Genomic DNA, 23,237 nt, shown 5'->3' on the forward strand with positions numbered 1-23,237 from the left:
AGCTTGAAGAAAAGGCGGCTGAGAGGAGATATGATAGAGGTCTATAAAATAATGAGTGGAGTTGAACGGGTAGATGTGAAGCGTCTGTTTACGTTTTCCAAAAATACTAGGACTAGGGGGCATGCGAATCGGAGAAAGGTTTTCTTCGCTCAACGTGTAATTAAACTCTGGAATTCGTTGCCGGAGAATGAGGTAAAGGCGGTTAGCTTAGCGGAGTTTAAAAAATGTTTGGACGGTTTCCTAAAGGAAAAGTTCATAGACTATAATTAAATGGACTTGGAGAAAATCTACTATTTCTGGGATAAGCAGTATAAAATGTTTTGTACTTTTTGGGGGATCTTGCCAGGTATTTGTGACCTGGATTGGCCACTGTTGGAAACAGGATGCTGGGCTTGATGGACCTTTGATCTTTCCCAGTATGGCAATACTTATGTACTACTACTTATTTCTATAGCACTACTAGTCTGGGCCAGATTAAATAGAGGACTGTTGGACGGGAGAGCGGACTCTCTTTCTTCCTCTACGATATGCCAGGGTTTTTCCCCCAATAATTCGGTGGCCACTTACAACTTGGAGCGGGGTGCGCACCAGTTTATTTTGGGGACGCACACACTTTCTACATATGACGATTCGCTGCGCGCCCGGGTTTAGACCAGGAGTCACAGATTTATGCTTTAGGAATTGGGAGCAGAAGGGCTTATGGGAGCTGGGACAGGTGTGGGAGGATGGGGAACGTCTCACCTTTGAGGAAGTGCAAGAGGAATATGGGATTCCAACCTCCAATGCTTTCCAATATCGCCAACTAAGGGATTTTCTCTTACGTCGAGCAAAAGATGAGTTGTGCCTAGAGGAAACACAATTAGAGTGGGCAATGGCTAGTGGAGGTGGTAGAGGCAGGATATCTAGACTATACAAGGCACTCCTGCTACAATCATGGCCCATTCTATACTATACACACAAGTGGGAAAGCATAATAGGGGGCTCCTATGAATATTGCATGTGGGAGAGGGTGTTCGCGTCCTTGCTTAAGGTGTCAGTTTCTAATGCTCTTGTAGAAAATGGATACAAAATATTATACTGCTGGTACTACACTCCACAGAGACTAGCCAAAATGTTTAAGGGGGGGTCTCCCCTCTGCTGGCGTCAATGCGGAATGGAAGGGGATATGGCGCACATCTGGTGGGCTTGTCCACAGGCTCAACAATACTGGACCAGAGTTGTGAAATTGATTGTTAGCATAACGAAATGTGTTTTTCCCATGAAAATTGAACATTGCCTTTTACATGTGCGGCCTCAAGGAAGCAAAAAAAAACATGGGTTTCAACTGGCCACACAGATATTGGTAGCGAGCAAATTGGTGCTGGCGGCGGCATGGAAACAACAGACCTTACCGGGGCTACGGGCGATCCTGAGGAAACTGGACTACATCCAGTTGATGTCTAAGTTGACTGCAATGCGATTGGGCCATCTGATCCCCTACCATCAGGTTTGGGATCCCTACACAGAATGGTTGCTAACTCTTTAGGAGAATGGGAGAGGGAGGGGGGAAACCTATAGAGGGTTCATGTCAAGCAGAAAATGTTATAATTTGTATTTGGAACACATTAAGATGTACATCTGCAGTTTATTTGTATGTTCTGTTTCAATTCAATAAACTCTTTAAAATTAAAAAAAAAAAACAAAAAAACAAGAGGCATAACCAGCAGAAGAAAAGAGATATTGATGACCATGTACATGTTGTTGATGAGGCCACACTTGGACTACTGTGTCCAGTTTTGGAGGCCATACCTCTTCAAGGGAATAAAGACTTGAGGCAGTTCAGAGGAAAGTGACAAAAATGGTACATGGCTTGTGCTAGAAGATGTATGAAGAGAGACTGAAGGACTTGAATATGTACACGCTAGAGAAGTACTTAAAGGTGATATGATACAGACATTTAAGTACTTGAAAGGTTTTAATATTCAAACAAACCCAGAGACATAGGGGCAGTAGAACTAGAGGATATGAATGGAGGTTTACAGGAAGATAGACTTAGGAGTAACATCAAGAAATACTTTTTCACAGAGAAGGTAGTAGATGCCTGGAATGCCTTTCCAGGAGAGGTGGTATTGTCAAAAATGGTAAGCAAATTCACAAATGCATGGGACAGACATAGGGGATGCCTAGTAGAAAGAGGAAGGAAACACAATGTGGCTGTTGAGGTGTTATCTTGGGCAAGAGTAGTGGAAACTGAGGCCGATGCCGGACAGACCTTCTACAGTCTGTGTCTTGCAAATGGCAAAAGACTGAAAGAAGATTCAGCCTCTCCAGCATTGGGGAAACTGAGGCCGATGCCGGACAGTCTTCTACACTATGTGTCCCACAAATGGCAAGAGACAGGTGAAGCTTTGCAAACTCCAGTGTAGTAGACCACTTTATTGTTAGATGCTGCAAGTGAAGGTGATGGGGGAAAGACATCTTGACTGGTTAAGTTGAATACTGTCAGTAATACTTAGGAGTCTTTGTTATAACCACATATCCTCTCCATAATGTTTGGCTGCCTACATGATTGACAAGGTGAAGAGTTGACAACCAGCAATTAAAGCATGGGTGACTGGGGCCCATGCAGAGTGGTGGTGTGGCTCTGGCCAAACTGGATGAGCCTTGTGGGTCTTTATCTGCTGTCAATCACTGTGTTATTGTGTGACTGTTTATTATACTGCTAAGTTTGAACTGCTTTATCCCTCTAAATTGAGAATTTCACATGCAGGTTAGACTCAGTTTTTTGACAATGCTGATGAGGCCAAAGAATGTGTGGCTGGACTGGCGGAGAGATGGTTGGATTCAAATCCAATGAAGTCAGGATAACCTGCTCCCAGATGACTATATCATAATGTGAGTTAACTATACTTATGCATTGGGTGGGGGGGGGGGGGGGAGGTTGCACTCTCTCTTATGCTACACTTTGCTCCCTGTCATAGCGAGTTGTCTTCTTTATATTATTGCTCATGGAACATTTCTTCTCTGGGCAAGGCTGACTCATCAGCATTGGCAGTTAGAGATAGTGTACATCTTTTCAGTTTCTCCATTACATCTTTTAACTCGCACCTCTTTTGCAAAGTCACTGGGGCCAAGTCTGCAAAAGTCTCCACCTTGCAAGAGTTCCATATTATATCTGTTCTTCCATCGTACAGCTATGGAAGAAAGCCACAATAATCTAAGTGTTCAGTTATGGTGTCCCCCTCCCCCCCCACCTGATGTACTTTCTCCATTTTTACCTGCGGTAGCTCTGCTATACCACCATAAATCCTCAGAATGGTTTGATTAATTTGAATCACCTTGCAGTTCTAAGATTTCTCTGTTTTTGGGATCCTCCTGAAACAAGATTCTGTTGGCAGGCTATTTTCCACATCCTGTAGCTTCCCAGCCAGCTTTTCATTAGCTTTTTATAGAGGTTCAACAGTGTTCTCCAGCTCACCTATAGATCAAACTACTCTTCCACTCAACCCTCAGTTTCATCCAGGCTGCAGCCAAACTCATTCATATTCCTTCTCAGTTCGGTGATCATCTCTGCAATCTCACCCTTGCCATTTGCTAGGTTCTGTCGCAGCTCACAGAATCAGCTCCACATCTCTCTTCACAGGTAGCAGGTGCCCACATCCCTCTGTGAAGAATAATTTATGGCTGGGGAGTATGCACCTAACCGCATTTCACCTGTTGCTATCTTGGGTTTTGCTTTCTTGGCAGGGCTGCTTAATTTAGATCTGGTTTTTTTTTTTACAAGTGGTCATCATCAATAACTGGCCCAGATGCACTTCGGAAGTTCTCTCCTTTGCAACTGGACTGCTGTGTCATACTGTGTTAAAATAAATCTTGCTTTCTAATAGTGGACCATGCAAAATTGATGGATTATGCTGTGATTCCAGTGTGTGACATTTCCTCACCACTCGCGATTTAAAGAAGTGCAGAAAACGTCAGACAGCAGTCTCCAGAACTTCCCTAAACTCCTTAATACCCTTGGATGTATCTTAATTGGCCCCAGCCCTCGGTCAAATTTTAGTTTACACAGCTCCACACAAATAGTTTTCTAAAAATCATTGGAGGTCTACCTCACTTTCATTGTTATCTGTTCTTGGAGAATCTATTCTCTACTCTTCCTGTATGTGCGAAAAGCAAATGAATGGAATGTGTCTACTTTTGCGTGGTCTGCATACAGGCATTTCCAGGCATACAATCTGGGTGCAGCAGAGGCAGAGTTTTGGTGTATGGGCATATAAAATATGCAAGCATTGATTTAGTGTACATGCACACATTTAGATCAGTTTGCAGCAGCTGTTAATGGTGTGTGCTAACAATTTCATGTTATTGGAGCTGGTTCTGGGTATTCATTTTTAGAAGGGCACATAGGCACTTCATGTTGCCTTTGTAAAACAAGTCAAAACAAGCACCTTTTTTGGGCTTCTCACCCAGCCATTCTGTTATAAAATCTAACCCAGTATCATTAACAATACTCTTAATATCAAATGTGTACCCAAAGGTTCATATTTCATCTTTAACTCATCCAGAGTGACTCGTAGCTTCATATTCTCGCTTTGCCAACGTTGAAGTTGCTCATCATTTGTGAACAGTTTCCGCTCCAGTTCCAGGACTCGTTGACTCTCAGTCAATGATTTCATCCTTTGTAAATATAATTCATCTTTTATTTTCTCATTCTCTTTACTGTGAAGAAAATAAAAACAAGAGAACATCTGAAAATAAGAATCCAGAAACTGTGTACAATTTAGACATCAAACAAGAGAAGGAGAAAAGCCTTTTGGCTTAGGAGTAGCTCATCATGCTGACTTTCTGCAGTTTCTAAGTGTTTCCTCATATGGATATATTCCAAATAGAATTAGACAGCTCTAAAATGTATGGCTCTAACTGCTCTTGTTGAAAGCAAACTCAATCTAATTCTGCAATCTGTGTACCTTGTTGTATCAATGACATGCCTCCCTGGAAACAGAGAAAAGTATGGCAGATAAAAGATTATATGACCTGTCCAGTCTGCCCATCCATACCAACTGCTCAGCGCCAGAAGTTCCTCTCTGATAACTGCACAAATACTTGCATAAATCTGCAAATGCTTTTTCTGTAGATACTTGTTATGGTCAAAACAAAGCACATACTTTTGAAAATACAAAATTACATACTTTGTTGTGATCCTTGCCTAACCCTGGCTCCAAGGACACCTTTAAGGAAACACAGGTATGTCTGTTGCAGAACAAATACATTTTTACTGGCACATAAGTGGGCAATTTTCCCAACTGCATTGTAACCATATACTCAAATAAACCAAAACCTGATATAAGACTAGGCATAAACACAGGAGAATAAAGCAGCTAAGAAACAGAAGAGTACAGACCTGATGTACTAGCTAACTAATAAAAGATCCAAGAAGTCAACTTCTAGCCTCTCAACGTCCAAGCTGTGAGGGCTAGGCACTGAAAGTTTAATATAAACCCTTAGATATATTTTAATATTTTGTCCATTAAATAAAAATGGAATGTGAATGCAGAAGAGAATCTTCATTCTGAGTGCTGAGTGTCAGAAAGCAGTACAGTCTCCATGGATCTCTGGAGGCTAAGTCCAGAAGTAGAGGGAACCAAATCTGCTTTGGCCATAGGGGTGGTGAAGAGGGAGAGACAACTTGGGCCCATAATAGAGCTGCTGAGAAGGGGGCCCGGAAGAATCTCGATGCCAGGGCAGAGTGAAACAATAGTGATTTTCAATTTATCCTCTCGTACACTATCAGTAGAGCAGGAAGCAGTGTTGGCTTTAGGCTTGTCTTTTGTGCCAACTCGGTGGTATGATTCATTTTCCACTAGAGTTAAATTGCAAAGGTTATTCAGAAAAATCCTTTTTTTAAATAAATATCGTTTACCCTCACCTTGGATGGCCCCTGGCCCAATACATCCAGCTATGGAAACATTTCAACATTTAATCCTCCGCAATGTGGTCTGTGCCAGAGCAGGTGGTGGGAGGCGGGACTGGTAGTTGGGAGGCGGGGATAGTGCTGGGCAGACTTATACGGTCTGTGCCAGAGCTGGTGGTGGGAGGCGGGACTGGTAGTTGGGAGGCGGGGATAGTGCTGGGCAGACTTATACGGTCTGTGCCAGAGCTGGTGGTGGGAGGCGGGACTGGTAGTTGGGAGGCGGGGATAGTGCTGGGCAGACTTATACAGTCTGTGCCAGAGCTGGTGGTTGGGAGGCGGGGTTGGTGGTTGGGAGGCGGGGATAGGGCTGGCCAGACTTATACGGTCTGTGCCCTGAAGAGGACAGTACAAATAAAAAAGTAGCACGTATGAATTTATCTTCTTGGGCAGACTGGATGGACCGTGCAGGTCTTTTTCTGCCATCATCTACTATGTTTACTATGAGATGGAGAAGCATTTGAAATTTATACATCAAAATCTCTCTAGAAATAAACAAAGCAGCTTTAAGACAATTGATGGCTGATAAAAACATCATGATCCTTAGGGCCGATAAGGGAGGGGATAGGTGTAAATATATCAATGAAGGACTACGTCAGTTACGGGATAACCAATACTATCTAGAATTGCAACAAGATCCCACTGAGGAATATCAACAACAGATTTATACTATTTTGTTCAATGCTAATGCTCAGGGGTTAATCTCTAATAAAGAATTTAGATATTTATATTGAGCTCACCCAACAGTTCTGTTAATATATTTCATTCCCAAAATCCATAAAGATTTATGTAATCCGCTGGGTAGACCCATAGTTTTGGGTAGAAAATCAGTACTGGAGCCTCTGTCCCAGTATTTAGATTTTTTTTTTTTTTTTTTGCAACCTCTGGTTAAAAATATTTCTTCATATGTGAGCGATTCTTCTCACCTTATATAACAACTGCAAGATGTGGAAATACCAGAGAATGGATGTATTACATTAGTAACTATGGATGTGACAGCTTTGTACACAAACATTCCTCAAGATGAGGCTTTGGAAGTAGTTTGTTATTTTTTGTCATTATTAGATATCCTTGCATTGCAAGTAGAACTATTGGTTCAGTTAGCTGAAATGGTAATAACAAAAAATTATTTTATGTTTGAGAATCAGGTTGCGATGGGAGCTACAGTATCTCCAACAATAGCATGCCTGTACATGGCTTTATTTGAGGATTCTTTTGTGTATAAGTCTCAATACTTTCCTCAAGTCAAATTATGGAGATTTATAGATATTATTTTTATATGGACAGGCTCCCAACATAGATTTATGTTATTTTTAGAGCATTTGAACAATAGTAACCATAATATAACTTTTGTATCATATGTAGGGGGATCCGAGGTAAATGTTTTTAGATATTCGTATAACCTTCTCACAAAATGAGTTGATAACATCTATATATAGAAAGGATAAGGACAGAAATACACTTCTGCATTACAAAAGTTATCATTCAAAAAAATTACAGGATAGTATTTTCCAGGGTCAGTTCCTCAGATTAAAAAGGTTATGCAATCGTAAGGAAGATTTTTGTAGATACTCTATGGATATGACAAATAAATTTAAAGAAAGGGGATACCCTAGTAAAGTAATTAAAAAAGCATTTAAAAGAGCCTCTAATGCTGAAAGACAATGGTGGTTTAACCATCCGCAGCGACAACAAATTGGACAGAGAAATGTCCCGGTGTTTATTTTACCTTATTCACAACAAGCACAGTAGATTACTAAAATAATTCACAAGCATTGGAATATATTGCAATTGTTACCAAATTTTCAGGATTTCTCACATTTTGCATACACACGAAGTAAGAATTTGGGAGAATTGGTTAGTAACATTTCTCCTATAGATTTAGAACCCCAGGAAACTGGGCATTCTCCATGTGGGCATTGCAAGTACTGTCAATATTCCATGACACTTAATGAAATCAAGATTCCACAAACAAAAACAATTATTCAGATTAAGAAGCAAAACCAACTGTGATTCACAACAAGTGGTGTAAGCCATCCAGTGCCCTTGTGAATTCATTTATATTGGTCAAAGTTGAGAATAGCAGAACATCTATACAATTTACGTCATAATCGGAGTGAAACTCCTTTAGTTGATCATTGGATTAAAGCTCAGCATGTGGAATCAGAGTTGCGCTTTGTGATATTACAACAGATCAAGTTACCTCGTGGAGGTGATATCTCTGAACTACTTGTACATTCTGAACAAAGATTTATATTTCAGTGGGGTACCGTGGATCTGGGTGGGTTAAATAAAGAGGTTGAATGGCATGAATTGTAATAAAGAGTGGGGAAATCTTTAAATGTATATTTACGTAGGCAAACCCAGACTTTTTTTTTTTTTAGAATATCTTTATTGGGTCAATGGAAGAAGGAACAAATACAAAGATATAAATCCTCCATGCACAAGAATAAAGGAGTAAATAAACAGCAACAATACATACAAATAGCAGGCAGCTATACAGCCACCATTATCCTGTGCACATACAAGAGTATTTAATATGAATCTTAACGATTAACACAGGGTCCATTCTCCCTTGACATTTTCTCCCCTTTCCCCCTACCCTTAAACCCCCCTCCCCCTAGGTCTCCACCCCGGAACACCTAAGATCCTATGTCACCCTCTTTCATATACATGCTAGAATACCTTTCTCAAATTTCCCGATAGGTCTTATGTCTGCTGGACATCGAAATAGAATATTAAAGCGAGACCCATTGCACCATTTCCTGCATTAGTGAATGCCATCTAGATACTGATAGGGGGGGGGGGGGGTAGGATCTGCCCACTGCTGCAAAATACACTTTTATTAATAAAACAGCTGTTAAAATAAACTGACACTGTACTTCATTTAGTCCCTCATCACACAATAAAATAGCTCTATATGTCCACTGAAACGGACGCCCCAATGTTCCCTTAATGACCGCCAGGGACCCCTGCCAGAACTGCGAAAGCAATGGGCACTCCAAGAACGAATTAATAAAATTGCCCGTGGCTGAGTCACATTTTACACACCCATCATCTTCCCATAAGCCCAATACTTTTCCCCTCTGTCTGGTTAAATATACTCTATGCAATACTTTATATTGTATAACCTGAAGAGCAGCATTTACTGTAATCCTAGGAATGATCTCAAACGCCCCCCTCATAATGTCCTGAGAGATCGTCTCACCCAGATCCATACTCCAACCCACAGCTAATCCCTCCAAACAAGCTGCAGTTCTATAATCTCTTATCAGGTGGCTCCACTGAGAAAGCCCATTGGAGGGAGCAGGCATGTTTAAAAATAGATTATCAATTTTTATGAAGGCCACCTGGAAAGTAACCTCTGACTTGTAAGAATTGTTTATATGGGACATGCAGGTCATCTACTATAATAAAACTCACCCTCAACGTTCTGAAGACAATGTTCTGAAGTCACTCAGTCACTCACTGAAGGGTTCATGGATTCATGGTGGTGAAGCCACAACACTGACCATGTCTCTCTGCCCCACCCTCGCATGACGAACCAATCAGAAAAAACACCCTCAACATTCTGAAACACAAAGGACCATCACAACACCGTTCCCAGGCAACACTAGGCAACGTAAGACGGACCAATCAGAGGAAACTACGTGACAATAAGGGAGGAGCATTCCCCAGCAGAATGGCTCATTATCTGTACAGCACGGAGAGCACAGAACCACCGCTGGAACGAGAGAAGAATATTCCTGCTGTGGGTATGTGCAAAAATAGACCGGGGGGGGGGGGGGGGGGGAGGAGAAATTTTTAAATGCCTAATGACAGTACTGAAGAGTGCCAGAGGGCCTATAGCACAGACTATATTTGGGATCGCTTGACATGGAGTCAGAGGAGCCGGAAAACAACGTGCCCGTCACCATCTGGGATGTGGGCGAACAGGACAAGCTGCGGCCCAGCTGGAAGGATTACCCGCGACCCAGCCAGCAGCAAACAGCGACCAAGGAAGGGGGAGGAGTATTCCTTCCCTGCCTAGGAATCGCTGGAGACTGGCTGCCAAACTAACGAAACAACCGCACACCGACGCACCACCTCCATCATTCGAAAGGCATCCACTCTTTCTTCAACAGAAATGCAAACTAATAATACAAAACAAACAAAGAATACATGGTTTCTCAGGCGGCTGCAGGTAACTCCCCACCCCCTTCCTCTTCCCCTTTTGCCGAAGCGGCCAAGGACGTGCCCAACTATCCCCAGCCTCAGGCAAGCTGTCTCCCACCTCGGGGATTCCCCGAGCACCCGGAAAAAGACGGCGCTGATTCCTGCAGCGCATAAATGTTCCAGCATTCCCCTGCAGCCGGCCTGAAATGGACAAAACATACCGGATCACCCCCCGACGGCCCGAGACTGTGCTCTTCTCCCTTCCGCCAACTTAAAACAACCATCCCCGTCTTCAGGGAAGCTGTCACCCACCTCCAGGATGCCCAGAACCCCAGCCCAATGGAAAAAGATGGCGCTGCTTCCAACAGCACATTTCTCTTCCAGCATTCCCCAACAGCAGCCCTGAAACGGCCAAAAAATACTGACAGACAAAGAACGTGCTCCTCTACCTTCCGCCCATCTAAAACAACACTGCTGCCTCAGCACAACACAAAAATAAAACATGGAAAAAAAAAACAACACTCAACAAAGGCTGACCCCCTACAACCACATTTACATTTCACCAACAGAAAGACCCCCCCACCCCACAAACCTCCTTGACAGACAAAACCACACACACACAATACAACAGAAACACACCCTCAAAGCCACATACCAATCCAACCCACTTTGCCAGCACAGCACAGCACATCCCCCAACCCCAAAGCAAAAAACAAAACAAAACAAAAAAAGACACACATCAACAACCTGCACACACACCGCACCCTCACACCCGCACACACACACAAACAAAATAACTCTGTGACACATACACACACACATAAAAAACCACATGCTAGCGCCTGTTTCATTGGTTTCGGAAACGAGCCTTTTTTACTAGTGAACCATAAAATAACTTTACAACAGTAACTGAGAATTATGAGCAAAGCTAGGCCTCTGTGAACAAGCTATGAACAGTTTAAGAGTCACTAAGAAGCTAAATAAAGCGAATGCTACATACCTGTAGAAGGTATTCTCCGAGGACAGCAGGCTGATTGTTCTCACTGATGGGTGACGTCCACGGCAGCCCCTCCAATCGGAAAACTTTACTAGCAAAGGCCTTTGCTAGTCCTCGCGCGCCCATGCGCACCGCTCATGCGCGGCCGTCTTCCCGCCCGAACCGGCTCGTGTTCGTCAGTCCCATATGTAGCAAGACAAACAAGGGAAGACACAACTCCAAAGGGGAGGTGGGCGGGTTTGTGAGAACAATCAGCCTGCTGTCCTCGGAGAATACCTTCTACAGGTATGTAGCATTCGCTTTCTCCGAGGACAAGCAGGCTGCTTGTTCTCACTGATGGGGTATCCCTAGCCCCCAGGCTCACTCAAAACAACAAACATGGTCAATTGGGCCTCGCAACGGCGAGGACATAACTGCAATTGACCTAACAATTTATCCAACTAACTGAGAGTGTAGCCTGGAACAGAACAAACATGGGCCTAGGGGGGTTGAGTTGGATTCTAAACCCCGAACAGATTCTGAAGCACTGACTGCCCGAACCGACTGTCGCGTTGGGTATCCTGCTGCAGGCAGTAATGAGATGTGAATGTGTGGACAGATGACCATGTCGCAGCTTTGCAGATCTCTTCAATAGTGGCTGACTTTAAGTGGGCCACTGACGCAGCCATGGCTCTGACATTGTGAGCCGTGACATGACCCTCAAGAGCCAGGCCAGCCTGGGCGTAAGTGAAGGAAATGCAATCTGCTAGCCAATTGGATATGGTGCGTTTCCCCACAGCCACTCCCCTCCTGTTGGGATCAAAAGAAACAAACAATTGGGCGGACTGTCTGTGGGGCTGTGTCCGCTCCAGCAATGCTCTTTTGCAGTCCAATGTGTGCAGCTGACGTTCAGCAGGGCAGGAATGAGGACGGGGAAAAAATGTTGGCAAGACAATTGACTGGTTAAGATGGAACTCCGACACTACCTTCGGCAAGAACTTAGGGTGAGAGCGGAGGACTACTCTATTATGATGAAATTTGGTGTAAGGGGCCTGGGCTACCAGGGCCTGAAGCTCACTGACTCTACGAGCTGAAGTAACTGCCACCAAGAAAATGACCTTCCAGGTCAAGTACTTCAGATGGCAGGAGTTCAGTGGCTCAAAAGGAGGTTTCATCAGCTGGGTGAGAACGACATTGAGATCCCATGACACTGTAGGAGGTTTGACGGGGGCTTTGACAAAAGCAAACCTCTCATGAAGCGAACAACTAAAGGCTGTCCTGAGATCGGCTTACCTTCCACACGGTAATGGATTGCACTGATTGCACTAAGGTGAACCCTTACAGAGTTGGTCTTGAGACCAGACTCAGACAAGTGCAGAAGGTATTCAAGCAGGGTCTGTGTAGGACAAGAGCGAGGATCTAGGGCCTTGCTGTCACACCAGACGGCAAACCTCCTCCATAAAAAGAAGTAACTCCTCTTAGTGGAATCTTTCCTGGAAGCAAGCAAGACACGGGAGACACCCTCTGACAGACCCAAAGAGGCAAAGTCTACGCTCTCAACATCCAGGCCGTGAGAGCCAGAGACCGGAGGTTGGGATGCAGAAGCGCCCCTTCGTCCTGAGTGATGAGGGTCGGAAAACACTCCAATCTCCACGGTTCTTCGGAGGACAACTCCAGAAGAAGAGGGAACCAGATCTGACGCGGCCAAAACGGAGCAATCAGAATCATGGTGCCACGGTCTTGCTTGAGTTTCAACAAAGTCTTCCCCACCAGAGGTATGGGAGGATAAGCATACAGTAGACCTTCCCCCCAGTCCAGGAGGAAGGCATCCGATGCCAGTCTGCCGTGGGCCTGAAGTCTGGAACAGAACTGAGGGACCTTGTGGTTGGCCTGAGATGCAAAGAGATCCACCAAGGGGGTGCCCCACACCTGGAAGATCTGCCGCACTACAGTGGAATTGAGCGACCACTCGTGAGGTTGCATGATCCTGTTCAACCTGTCGGCCAGACTGTTGTTTACGCCTGCCAGGTATGTGGCTTGGAGCGACATGCCGTAACGGCGAGCCCACAGCCACATGCTGACGGCTTCCTGACACAGGGGGCGAGATCCGGTGCCCCCCTGCTTGTTGATGTAATACATGGCAACCTGGTTGTCTGTCTGAATTTGGATAATTTGGTGGGACAGCCGATCTCTGAAAGCCTTCAGAGCGTTCCAGACCGCTCGTAACTCCAGGAGATTGATCTGCAGATCGCGTTCCTGGAGGGACCAGCTTCCTTGGGTGTGAAGCCCGTCGACATGAGCTCCCCACCCCAGGAGAGACGCATCCATGGTCAGCACTTTTTGTGGCTGAGGAATTTGGAAAGGACGTCCCAGAGTCAAATTGGACCAAATCGTCCACCAATACAGGGATTTGAGAAAACTCGTGGACAGTTGGATCACGTCTTCTAGATCCCCAGCAGCCTGAAACCACTGGGAAGCTAGGGTCCATTGAGCAGATCTCATGTGAAGGCGGGCCATGGGAGTCACATGAACTGTGGAGGCCATGTGGCCCAGCAATCTCAACATCTGCCGAGCTGTGATCTGCTGGGACGCTCGCACCCGCGAGACGAGGGACAATAAGTTGTTGGCCCTTGTCTCTGGGAGATAGGCACGAGCCGTCCGAGAATCCAGCAGAGCTCTTATGAATTTGAGTCTCTGTACTGGGAGAAGATGGGACTTTGGATAATTTATCACAAACCCCAGTAGCTCCAGGAGGCGAATAGTCATCTGCATGGACTGTAGAGCTCCTGCCTCGGATGTGTTCTTCACCAGCCAATCGTCGAGATAGGGGAACACGTGTACTCCCAGCCTGCGAAGCGCTGCTGCTACGACAGCCAGGCACTTCGTGAACACTCTGGGCGCAGAGGCGAGCCCAAAGGGTAGCACACAGTACTGGAAGTGACGTGTGCCCAGCTGAAATCGCAGATACTGTCTGTGAGCTGGCAGTATCGGGATGTGCGTGTAGGCGTCCTTCAAGTCCAGAGAGCATAGCCAATCGTTTTCCTGAATCATGGGGAGAAGGGTGCCCAGGGAAAGCATCCTGAACTTTTCCTTGACCAGATATTTGTTCAGGGCCCTTAGGTCTAGGATGGGACGCATCCCCCCTGTTTTCTTTTCCACAAGGAAGTACCTGGAATAGAATCCCAGCCCTTCTTGCCCGGATGGCATGGGCTCGACCGCATTGGCGCTGAGAAGGGCGGAGAGTTCCTCTGCAAGTACCTGCTTGTGCTGGAAGCTGTAAGATTGAGCTCCCGGTGGGCAATTTGGAGGTTTGGAGGCCAAATTGAGGGTGTATCCTTGCCGGACTATTTGAAGAACCCAACGGTCGGAGGTTATAAGAAGCCACCTTTGGTGAAAACCTTCCAACCTCCCCCCGACCGGCAGATCGCCCCGGCACGGACACGTTCATGTCGGCTATGCTCTGCTGGAGCCAGTCAAAAGCTCGCCCCTTGCTTTTGCTGGGGAGCCGTGGGGCCTTGCTGAGGCGCACGCTGCTAACAAGAGCGAGCGCACTGGGGCTTAGCCTGGGCCGCAGGCTGTCAAGAAGGAGGATTGTACCTACGCTTACCAGAAGAGTAGGGAACAGTCTTCCTTCCCCCATAAAAACGTCTACCTGAGGAGGTAGATGCTGAAGGCTGCCGGCGGGAGAACTTGTCAAAAGCGGTATCCCGCTGGTGGAGCTGCTCTACCACCTGTTCGACTTTCTCTCCAAAAATATTGTCCGCTCGGCAAGGGGAGTCCGCAATCCGCTGCTGGATCCTATTCTCCAGGTCGGAGGCACGCAGCCATGAGAGTCTGCGCATCACCACACCTTGAGCAGTGGCCCTGGACGCAACATCAAAGGTATCATATACCCCTCTGGCCAGGAATTTTCTGCACGCCTTCAGCTGCCTGACCACCTCCTGAAATGGCTTGGCTTGCTCAGGAGGGAGCTTGTCCACCAAGCCCGCCAACTGCCACACATTGTTCCGCATATGTATGCTCGTGTAGAGCTGGTAAGACTGGATTTTGGCCACGAGCATAGAAGAATGGTAGGCCTTCCTCCCAAAGGAGTCTAAGGTTCTAGAGTCCTTGCCCGGGGGCACCGAAGCATTCTCCCTAGAACTCTTAGCCTTCTTTAGGGCCAGATCCACCACACCAGAGTCGTGAGGCAACTGAGTGCGCATCAGCTCTGGGTCCCTATGGATCCGGTACTGGGACTCGATCTTCTTGGGAATGTGGGGATTAGTTAGAGGCTTGGTCCAGTTCGCCAGCAATGTCTTCTTTAGGACATGATGCATGGGTACTGTGGACGCTTCCTTAGGTGGAGGAGGATAGTCCAAGAGCTCAAACATTTCAGCCCTGGGCTCATCCTCCACAACCACCGGGAAGGGGATGGCCGTAGACATCTCCCGGACAAAGGCCGCAAAAGACAGACTCTCGGGAGGAGAAAGCTGCCTCTCAGGGGAGGGAGTGGGATCAGAAGGAAGGCCATCAGACTCCTCGACAGAGAAATATCTGATGTCCTCCTCCTCCTCCCACGAGGCCTCACCATCGGTATCAGACACAAGTTCATGAACCTGTGTCTGAAGCCGTGCCCGGCTCGACTCCGTGGAAACATGGCCACGGTGGGAGCGTCGAGAGGTAGACTCCCTCGCCAGCACCGGTGAAGCTCCCTCTGCCGACGTCGTCGGGGAGCCTTCCTGGGAGGCGACCGCAGTCGGTACCGCAAGCGGCACCGATGTCGGAGACCTCACCCCGGGCAAGGGGCCAGCCGGCGCCTCACTCGACGGTACCGGTGGCGCAAGCACCCCCGGTACCGGAGGGGAAGGGCGCAACAGCTCTCCCAGGATCTCTGGGAGAACGGCCCGGAGACTCTCGTGCAGAGCGGATGTGGAGAAAGACATGGAAGCCGATGCAGGCGTCGAGGTCAGAGTCTGTTCCGGGCGTGGAGGCTGTTCCGGGCTGTCCAAGGCGGAGCGCATCGACACCTCCTGAACAGAGGGTGAGCGGTCCTCCCGGTGCAGATGCCTACTGGGTGCCAACTCCCTCGGCGACCCAGAGCTCTCGGTACCGATGCGGGAAGGAGACCGGTGTCGATGCTTCTTTGACTTTTTCAAACGAAGCATGTCACCGGAACTTCCCGGTACCGACGAAGAGGACGTAGAATCCAGCCGTCGCTTCCTCGGGGCCGAGGCCGAAGAAGGTCAGTCTCGGGGGGGCTGTACCGCAGGAGCCCTCAGGGTAGGGGGAGACCCACCCGAAGGCTCACCGCCACCAGCAGGGGAATGGACAGCCCTCACCTGAACTGCAGTCGAAGCACCACCGTCCGACGACATCAGCACTAGTGCAGGTCCCGGTACCACCGATGCCGACGCAGCCTTTCGATGTCTCGGTACTGACGATGCAGAGGGTCGATGCCGAGGTCGAAGGTCTTGATGCTGTCGACGTCGATGCACTCGATGCCCCCGGTGCTATTGTCGACGAAGAGCCCGAGAACAACACGTTCCACTGGGCCAATCTCGCTACCTGAGTCCTCTTCTGTAAAAGGGCGCAAAGACTACAGGCCTGCGGGTGGTGCCCAGCCCCCAGACACTGAAGACACGACGCATGCCTATCAGTGAGCGAGATTACCCGGGCGTACTGGGTGCACTTCTTGAAGCCGCTGGGAGACTTCGATGACATGGGCGGAAAAATCACGCCGGCGAAATCAAAACTCGTAATGGCGAAATAGGCACCAAAAATAGGGAGAGAAAAAAACCCGTACAGAGGCCTCAAAAAAGGCTTACCCCGAAAGCGAAAGGAAACTTACCCGGGGAAAAATCTGGAAGCACGGGAAAGGGGTAAAGACCGTAAAGGTCCTCTTTTTTATTATTATTTTTTTTTTCAGCGAAAATCGCGAAGACGCGCGAGGGTCGACTTTGAGGGGCGCGAAACGGCGCAAAACACGACCGTCCCGAGCGCGGATAAAAGAAGACTGACGAACACGAGCCGGTTCGGGCGGGAAGAGGGCCGCGCGAGGACTAGCAAAGGCCTTTGCTAGTAAAGTTTTCCGATTGGAGGGGCTGCCGTGGACGTCACCCATCAGTGAGAACAAGCAGCCTGCTTGTCCTCGGAGAATAAGAATTACACAGAATGTGAATCTCATGTCAGCTTACCCTTCTGTTGGAGAGATGGGAAGATTTGGAGTCATAACAGAGATATGTGTGGCAGGAGAATACTATACATGAATGTAGTAATGTAAGGGGAAAATTGCTGCTGACTATGAAAGCAGATAATGAAGAGACACAACTTTGGTTGCTGGGAAGATGGTTTTTGCAAAGTAGGATAACCTTACTGACCTAACTTTGACCTAACTTTGCTTCTGTAAGATAGAATTTACTAGAATATGCTGGAATATGTTAAAATATGCTGATTTTGTACTTTCAATACTAGCCTATGAGAGAAAAGGGTATAAAAGGAGAATCATGGACAGAGGCAATCAGAGAACTAATGTCAGAGGTCATGTTTGTGTCTCGGTTGCTGTATTAGAATATTACATATTCTAATTGCAATCCTGATTGGTAAGTGTAATAAACAATTACTGATTATTCTCATATTACTAAAGCCTTCTGTGTCTTTCTGTCTCTCCACCTGGTGGAATTAGGGCCATAATCCCTGGAGTCCTGGACATTCCAGGTTACAGGTAACTAGTACCTTTATACCTGGGAGAAGGCAGAAAGATAAACATTTGGTAGCAGAGGATGGTTGTACGAACAGGGAGTCAGATTTTATTCTACCCTGCACGCTGGTAGAAGTGGGGAGTCCCTCTTCTAAATTGTTAGCAACTTTTGTTTTTTAGCTAATTTGTCATTCAATTTTATTTTTAATTCTTATACCTTACTACAGATTAAGTGTATCCGCCTTCGGGCGAGACTAAATTTTGAAGTGTCTTTAATTATACTTGTACACATCTACTGACATGGTATCCGCCTTTGGCGAGACTAAATTTTTGATGTCTTTCTTTATAATTGTATCCGTCTACTGACGTGATATCCATCTACAGATGAGACTAAAAATATTTTTATTTTCTACAGTATCCGTCTAAGGACGTGATATCCGCTTTCTATCGAGACTAAACGTGATATCCGCTTTCTATCGAGACTAAACGTGATACTGTTAACAGGTAGGAAATTGACTTCACTGTTAACAAAAAAATTTTCTGTTTTGTGGTTAAGCTAAGGGTTCATAAGTTTTGTCTGGGACGCCAGTGAAACTGCCCCTTAAAATTATTTGTGCTGGGAGAACACCCAAGGTCTACTGCGAGACTCTTGGGTAAGACCACTCGGAGATTGCATCCAGTCTCATTCGCAGGAGTATTGGATAGCCGTTCTGCACTTGGGTTCAGATCGATTGGTACATTGGGTGGTAAGTAACATAATTTTTGTTTTGTATACTTAACTGGTAAGGTATAGATATTATCATGACCGCTCTGTCTCCCCCACTTCTAAAATTAAAGATGGGTTGGATAATACTGTGGGGATTTCCCAAAAACCCTGGCCAGACATGAAGGAATATATTCCGCATCATTTCAGAACCTTTGTGAAAAATAACCAAAACAACGCCAATAATATATAGAAATTGCAAGCACATAGAGAAGATAAAAGGACAGAAATCTAATTATTCCAGTACCAGCTCTAGCCCCTGTTCAAGCCCCAGCCAGAGTTCTCCTAATAGTGGCACTAGCCCTAATCCTACCTCTAGCTCCTGGGTTGAAACAGAACTGGAAGCCACTTTCTTCCCTGAGTCTGATACATTTACACCTCCTCCACCAGAAGCCACCGCTCTACCGGCACCTCCTCCATGTAATAATTTAATCTGCTTCGAAGCTACTAAATTCAGGAGAGAAAGATTATTTATTTATTGCATTTGTATCCCACATTTTCCCACCTTTTTGCGGGCTCAGTGTGGCTTACAATATGATATGAATAATGGAAATACAATTTGTTACAACTTGGTTATGGATTACATTGTGCAGAGTTATGCGAGACAATCGAAGTATCGTTGAGGAATATACAATGGAACACAAATCTTGAAACATTGGAAGGAGACGATGGGAAGCTTAAAGGGCAATATTAAGACATGAAGACATATGGTATAAATATTTCTGTGAGTGAAGGTATGAGTGATGTGAGATTATGGGGGATGAGAGTTCAGAAGTGGATGTATGATGCATTTATGAACAGAGAGTGTGGACTTTATGTGTTTTGGCTCTTTCCGTAAATTTTTTCAAAAAGATGGGTCTGCAATGATTTGCAGAAGGAAGCTTGCTCGTAGATCGTTCTTAAGTTGCGTGGCAGTGTATTCCAAAACTGCGTGCTCATGTGAGAAAAGGTTGATGCGTGTAGCGTCTTGTATTTCAAGCCCTTGCAATTAGGGAAGTGGAGGTTGAGGAAGGTTCGGGATGATCTTTTAGCGTTTCTGGGTGGTAAGTCTATTAACTCAGACATGTAGGCTGGGGCTTCGCCGTGAATGATTTTATGAACTAATGTGCATACTTTAAAAGTGACGCTATCCTTGAGTGGAAGCCAGTGTAGTTTCTCTCGTAATGGTTTTGCACTTTCATATTTTGGTTTTCCGAAGATGAGTCTGGCTGCTGTATTCTGGGCTGTTTGAAGTTTCCTCAGTATTTGCTCTTTGCAACCTGCGTATAGTGAATTGCAGTAATCCAGATGGCTGAGTACAAGGGATTGCACTAGGCTGCGAAAGACGGATCTTGGGAAGAATGGTCTTATCCTTTTCAATTTCCACATGCAGTAGAACATCTTTTTAGTTGTGTTGTTTGAGTGAGTTTCGAGTGTCAGGTGGCGGTCGATAGTGACTCCAAGGATTTTTAGCGTTTCTGAGATTGGAAGGTTTAGGTTTGGTGTGTTTATAGCGGTAAATTCCTTTGTGTTGTATTGGGAGGTGAGTATCAGGCATTGAGTTTTTTCTGCATTTAATTTCAGACTAAATGCATCTGCCCATGTGTTCATGATATGTAGACTTTGATTGATTTCGTTGAAGATTTCTTTGATGTCTTGTTTGAAAGGGATGTATAGGTTTGATAGGAGTTTTGTCAAAGGGATCATCATTAGGTTGAAAATGGTTGGCGAGAGGGGTGATCCTTGTGGTACTCCGCATTCAGGTGTCCATGTCATAGACATGGTTGAATTTGATGTGACTTGATACGAACGCTGGGTTAGGAACCCCTTGAACCAGTTCAGGACATTTCCTCCAATGCCAAAGTATTCAAGTATGTATAATAGGATTCCGTGGTCAACCATATCGAAGGCACTTGACACGTCAAATTGTAGGAGGAGTATGTTGTTGCCAGTCGCAATTATTTGTTTAAATTTAGTCATAAGGGTGACTAATACTGTTTCTGTGCTATGATTCGACCGGAATCCTGATTGGGCATCATGCAGTATTGAGTGTTTGTTTAGATAGTTTGTGAGTTGTTTAGTTAGGGGAAATTTTTGAGGGAGACAGAGAATTTTTCAGCTCCCTGGGCATGATGCAAATTGCTACGGGTTTCTCATTGTAGCCCCGTTAGTTACTGTTACTGAGGATAATTGTTTGTTCCCTCATATCCCACTTACCCCCCCCCCTTGCCTGCCTCTTTAAACATTCACTTTGAACTCTTGCAATCCGGACCTGTGTGATTCACAGATGATTCCTGTCAGCATGTCGGCTTTGCTGCTGTAAATTATACCGACAAGATTCCCATTGAAATAGGTTAGTACAGGCTTCCTACGTCATATACTGCCCAAATCGCAGAGCTAGCTACTGTTTTGCAACTTAAAGCCTTGCAACAAGATTTGTCTAGTGTCACCTAGTTTAAAAGTTTGTAGCTATTTGATTGAAGATCAGGAATTGTCCCATATATACAGGAGCCAATTCTGTGTGTGCTCAAAAATCCCCCGATACTTCTGTAAAGTTACTATCTATGTCTGTCTGTATCTATGTACGGCAAGTGGATAGAGACTGATCACCTCTATCCACTCTGATTTTTTTGTTTGTCTCTTATTTCACAAAAATGGTAAATTCTGTTTACATCTTTGTTTGTACTATTCATTATGCTTCCCTTTTCTGCTTTGAATCATTAATAAACTGTTGCTAGAGAAAATTCTTGCTAGCAGCCTTCTCTCTCAATTATAGAAAATAGACACTTTTTGATTGCTGTTTCAATGTTACTATGTTTGATGGTTATAGAATTAATGTCTATTGCTTGAAATATGTTAGAGTAAATATCAATCTTTCTTTCAGGGAAATATTGGCTGCCTGTTTATTTAGACATGTTCTTTTGCTAATTGACATAGCTATATCAGTGGAATATAAAAAATATTTACTTCATTTTTAAAAAAAATTATTTCAAAGCACTCCATCAAGGTTTCAGTTGCAGTTTAATCCCGATGGAGCATTTAAACGGTACATTTTTTCTACCTCTGGAGTAGCTACGTTACTTTGTGCACATAAGAAGTACTTCTAGTTCTAAGACACCATTTTGGTAATTTATCATATATATACTTGTATATAACACCATATTTACTTTAAAAATTATGCCCAGTATTGAATTTTGATAGCACGATCTAATTTATAACCTCTTAATTCCTTGTCTTTCATTTGTTAGTCTGTGAGCCGATAAATGTTTGTGCTCTCTGTTTCACTTACACTGCTATTTGTTAAAGTGACAGTGGACCTCAAATGAGCATAAGTCTAAATATTCTGGAGAAAACAATGCATTGTAAATGAGCCTTTTATGGGAATACTAGAGGATTCCCTTCTACTGAATATTTTTATGGAGAATGAGCAGAACTTGAGTACTCAACTTTTGAGTTAAAAAGCAGCTCAAATTTTACGTCTACAGACAGTGTAAACTGTTAAGTGTTGTGTGGCCAGCTTAGGGAATTGCCGGCTACCAAGTCTTGTGCTGACATGCTCTTGTCTAACGCTGTTACTTTATTTGACCTAAACAGTAAGATACACTGTTAGACATATTGCAGTGAAAGAGAAATTGCATAGAAGATAAATTTAAATGTGCTGCTCCAGTGTTTTGCTTCCGTTTTCTTAAAGAGCTGCAGTTCATCAGGCTTCCCATTTACAAAGTATGTGCTCCCCGCTCAACTCCTCAATCCCCTAAATCAAAACAATTTAATAGATTTGTTTTTAGCTGCACTTTTAATTGAATTGCACCAGTCATTCTTTAAAAATAAGAGAGGGTTGTTTTGTGTGAAAAATGCTTTCGTTATCAACTTCCTTTTGTTTTTGTTTCTTGGAAGAAGTTATCTAATCTTTGCTATATGTGGGGTGTACTTTTTCTCCTTCTCTCAGATTCATTTCTATTTTACAGCACTGTAGAACATTCTTAACATCCCCGTTTTTGGATAATTAACATTGTGAGATTTACTGTAATGTTCCTAATAGTATTTTTTCTGTTATGTCTATTCCATAGAAATCTAGATTGTTTAGATTAAGATGAACTTAACATATTTTGTGTATCTTGATTGCAGATGTATTATGCTGCCCCAGGACAAAGGCAGTATACAACATTTGTTTTTATTTCCTTCACTTTCAACTCATTATTTTAGAAACAAGAGGGATGATTCAAAATACCATATAGACATTTTCTGAGTTCCAGTACATTGTTAAATATCTTTACTTACCTTTGATAATAAGTGAAGTTTATGAGTGATGTACCAAGGAAATCGTAAAAGATCTCAAGTTATATTGTGCTGAGATATGGTATAGAACCTCTTACACAGGTATGCCCCTGCTGACATTGTAAAAAATTGAATTATTGCTACTATGTACAGAGTTAGTGCTATGTTTACATCATTTAGGAATTAAGGTTAATTATCTAGAAATAATAATATGAATGACATTTTTTGAAATGTATTTAATTTATACAAGGAAAGACATAATTTTTGTACAAATCATGGCTATCAGTTTTGAACTTATGCCAATAAGATTTGTGCTTATATCCTTGAGTCTTAGTGCAGTATTTTAGGGAAATTCTTTTGCTTAAGGTTGCCTTAGGAACATCTCATCCCCTGTTTTCCTTATATTTAATAATGTTGTCTCCTTGCCTCCTTTATCAATTGTTATTTAAGCTCAAATGGA

General features: G+C 44.5%; 1 protein-coding gene across 6 annotated transcripts in view; it reads right to left on the bottom strand.

Moving 5' to 3' along the window:
* The window catches only part of SPDL1 (spindle apparatus coiled-coil protein 1), a 347,822-nt gene that overhangs the window by 82,371 nt on the left and 242,214 nt on the right, over window positions 1–23,237 (bottom strand). For all 6 annotated transcript variants that reach the window (XM_030222480.1, XM_030222482.1, XM_030222476.1 and 3 more), the window contains one exon: window positions 4,511–4,698. In XM_030222480.1, the coding sequence (XP_030078340.1) occupies window positions 4,511–4,698 (188 nt within the window). The remainder of the gene's footprint in view (window positions 1–4,510; window positions 4,699–23,237) is intronic.

This window comes from Microcaecilia unicolor, chromosome 13, assembly GCF_901765095.1.
Source record: "Microcaecilia unicolor chromosome 13, aMicUni1.1, whole genome shotgun sequence".
Lineage (NCBI taxonomy): Eukaryota > Metazoa > Chordata > Amphibia > Gymnophiona > Siphonopidae > Microcaecilia > Microcaecilia unicolor.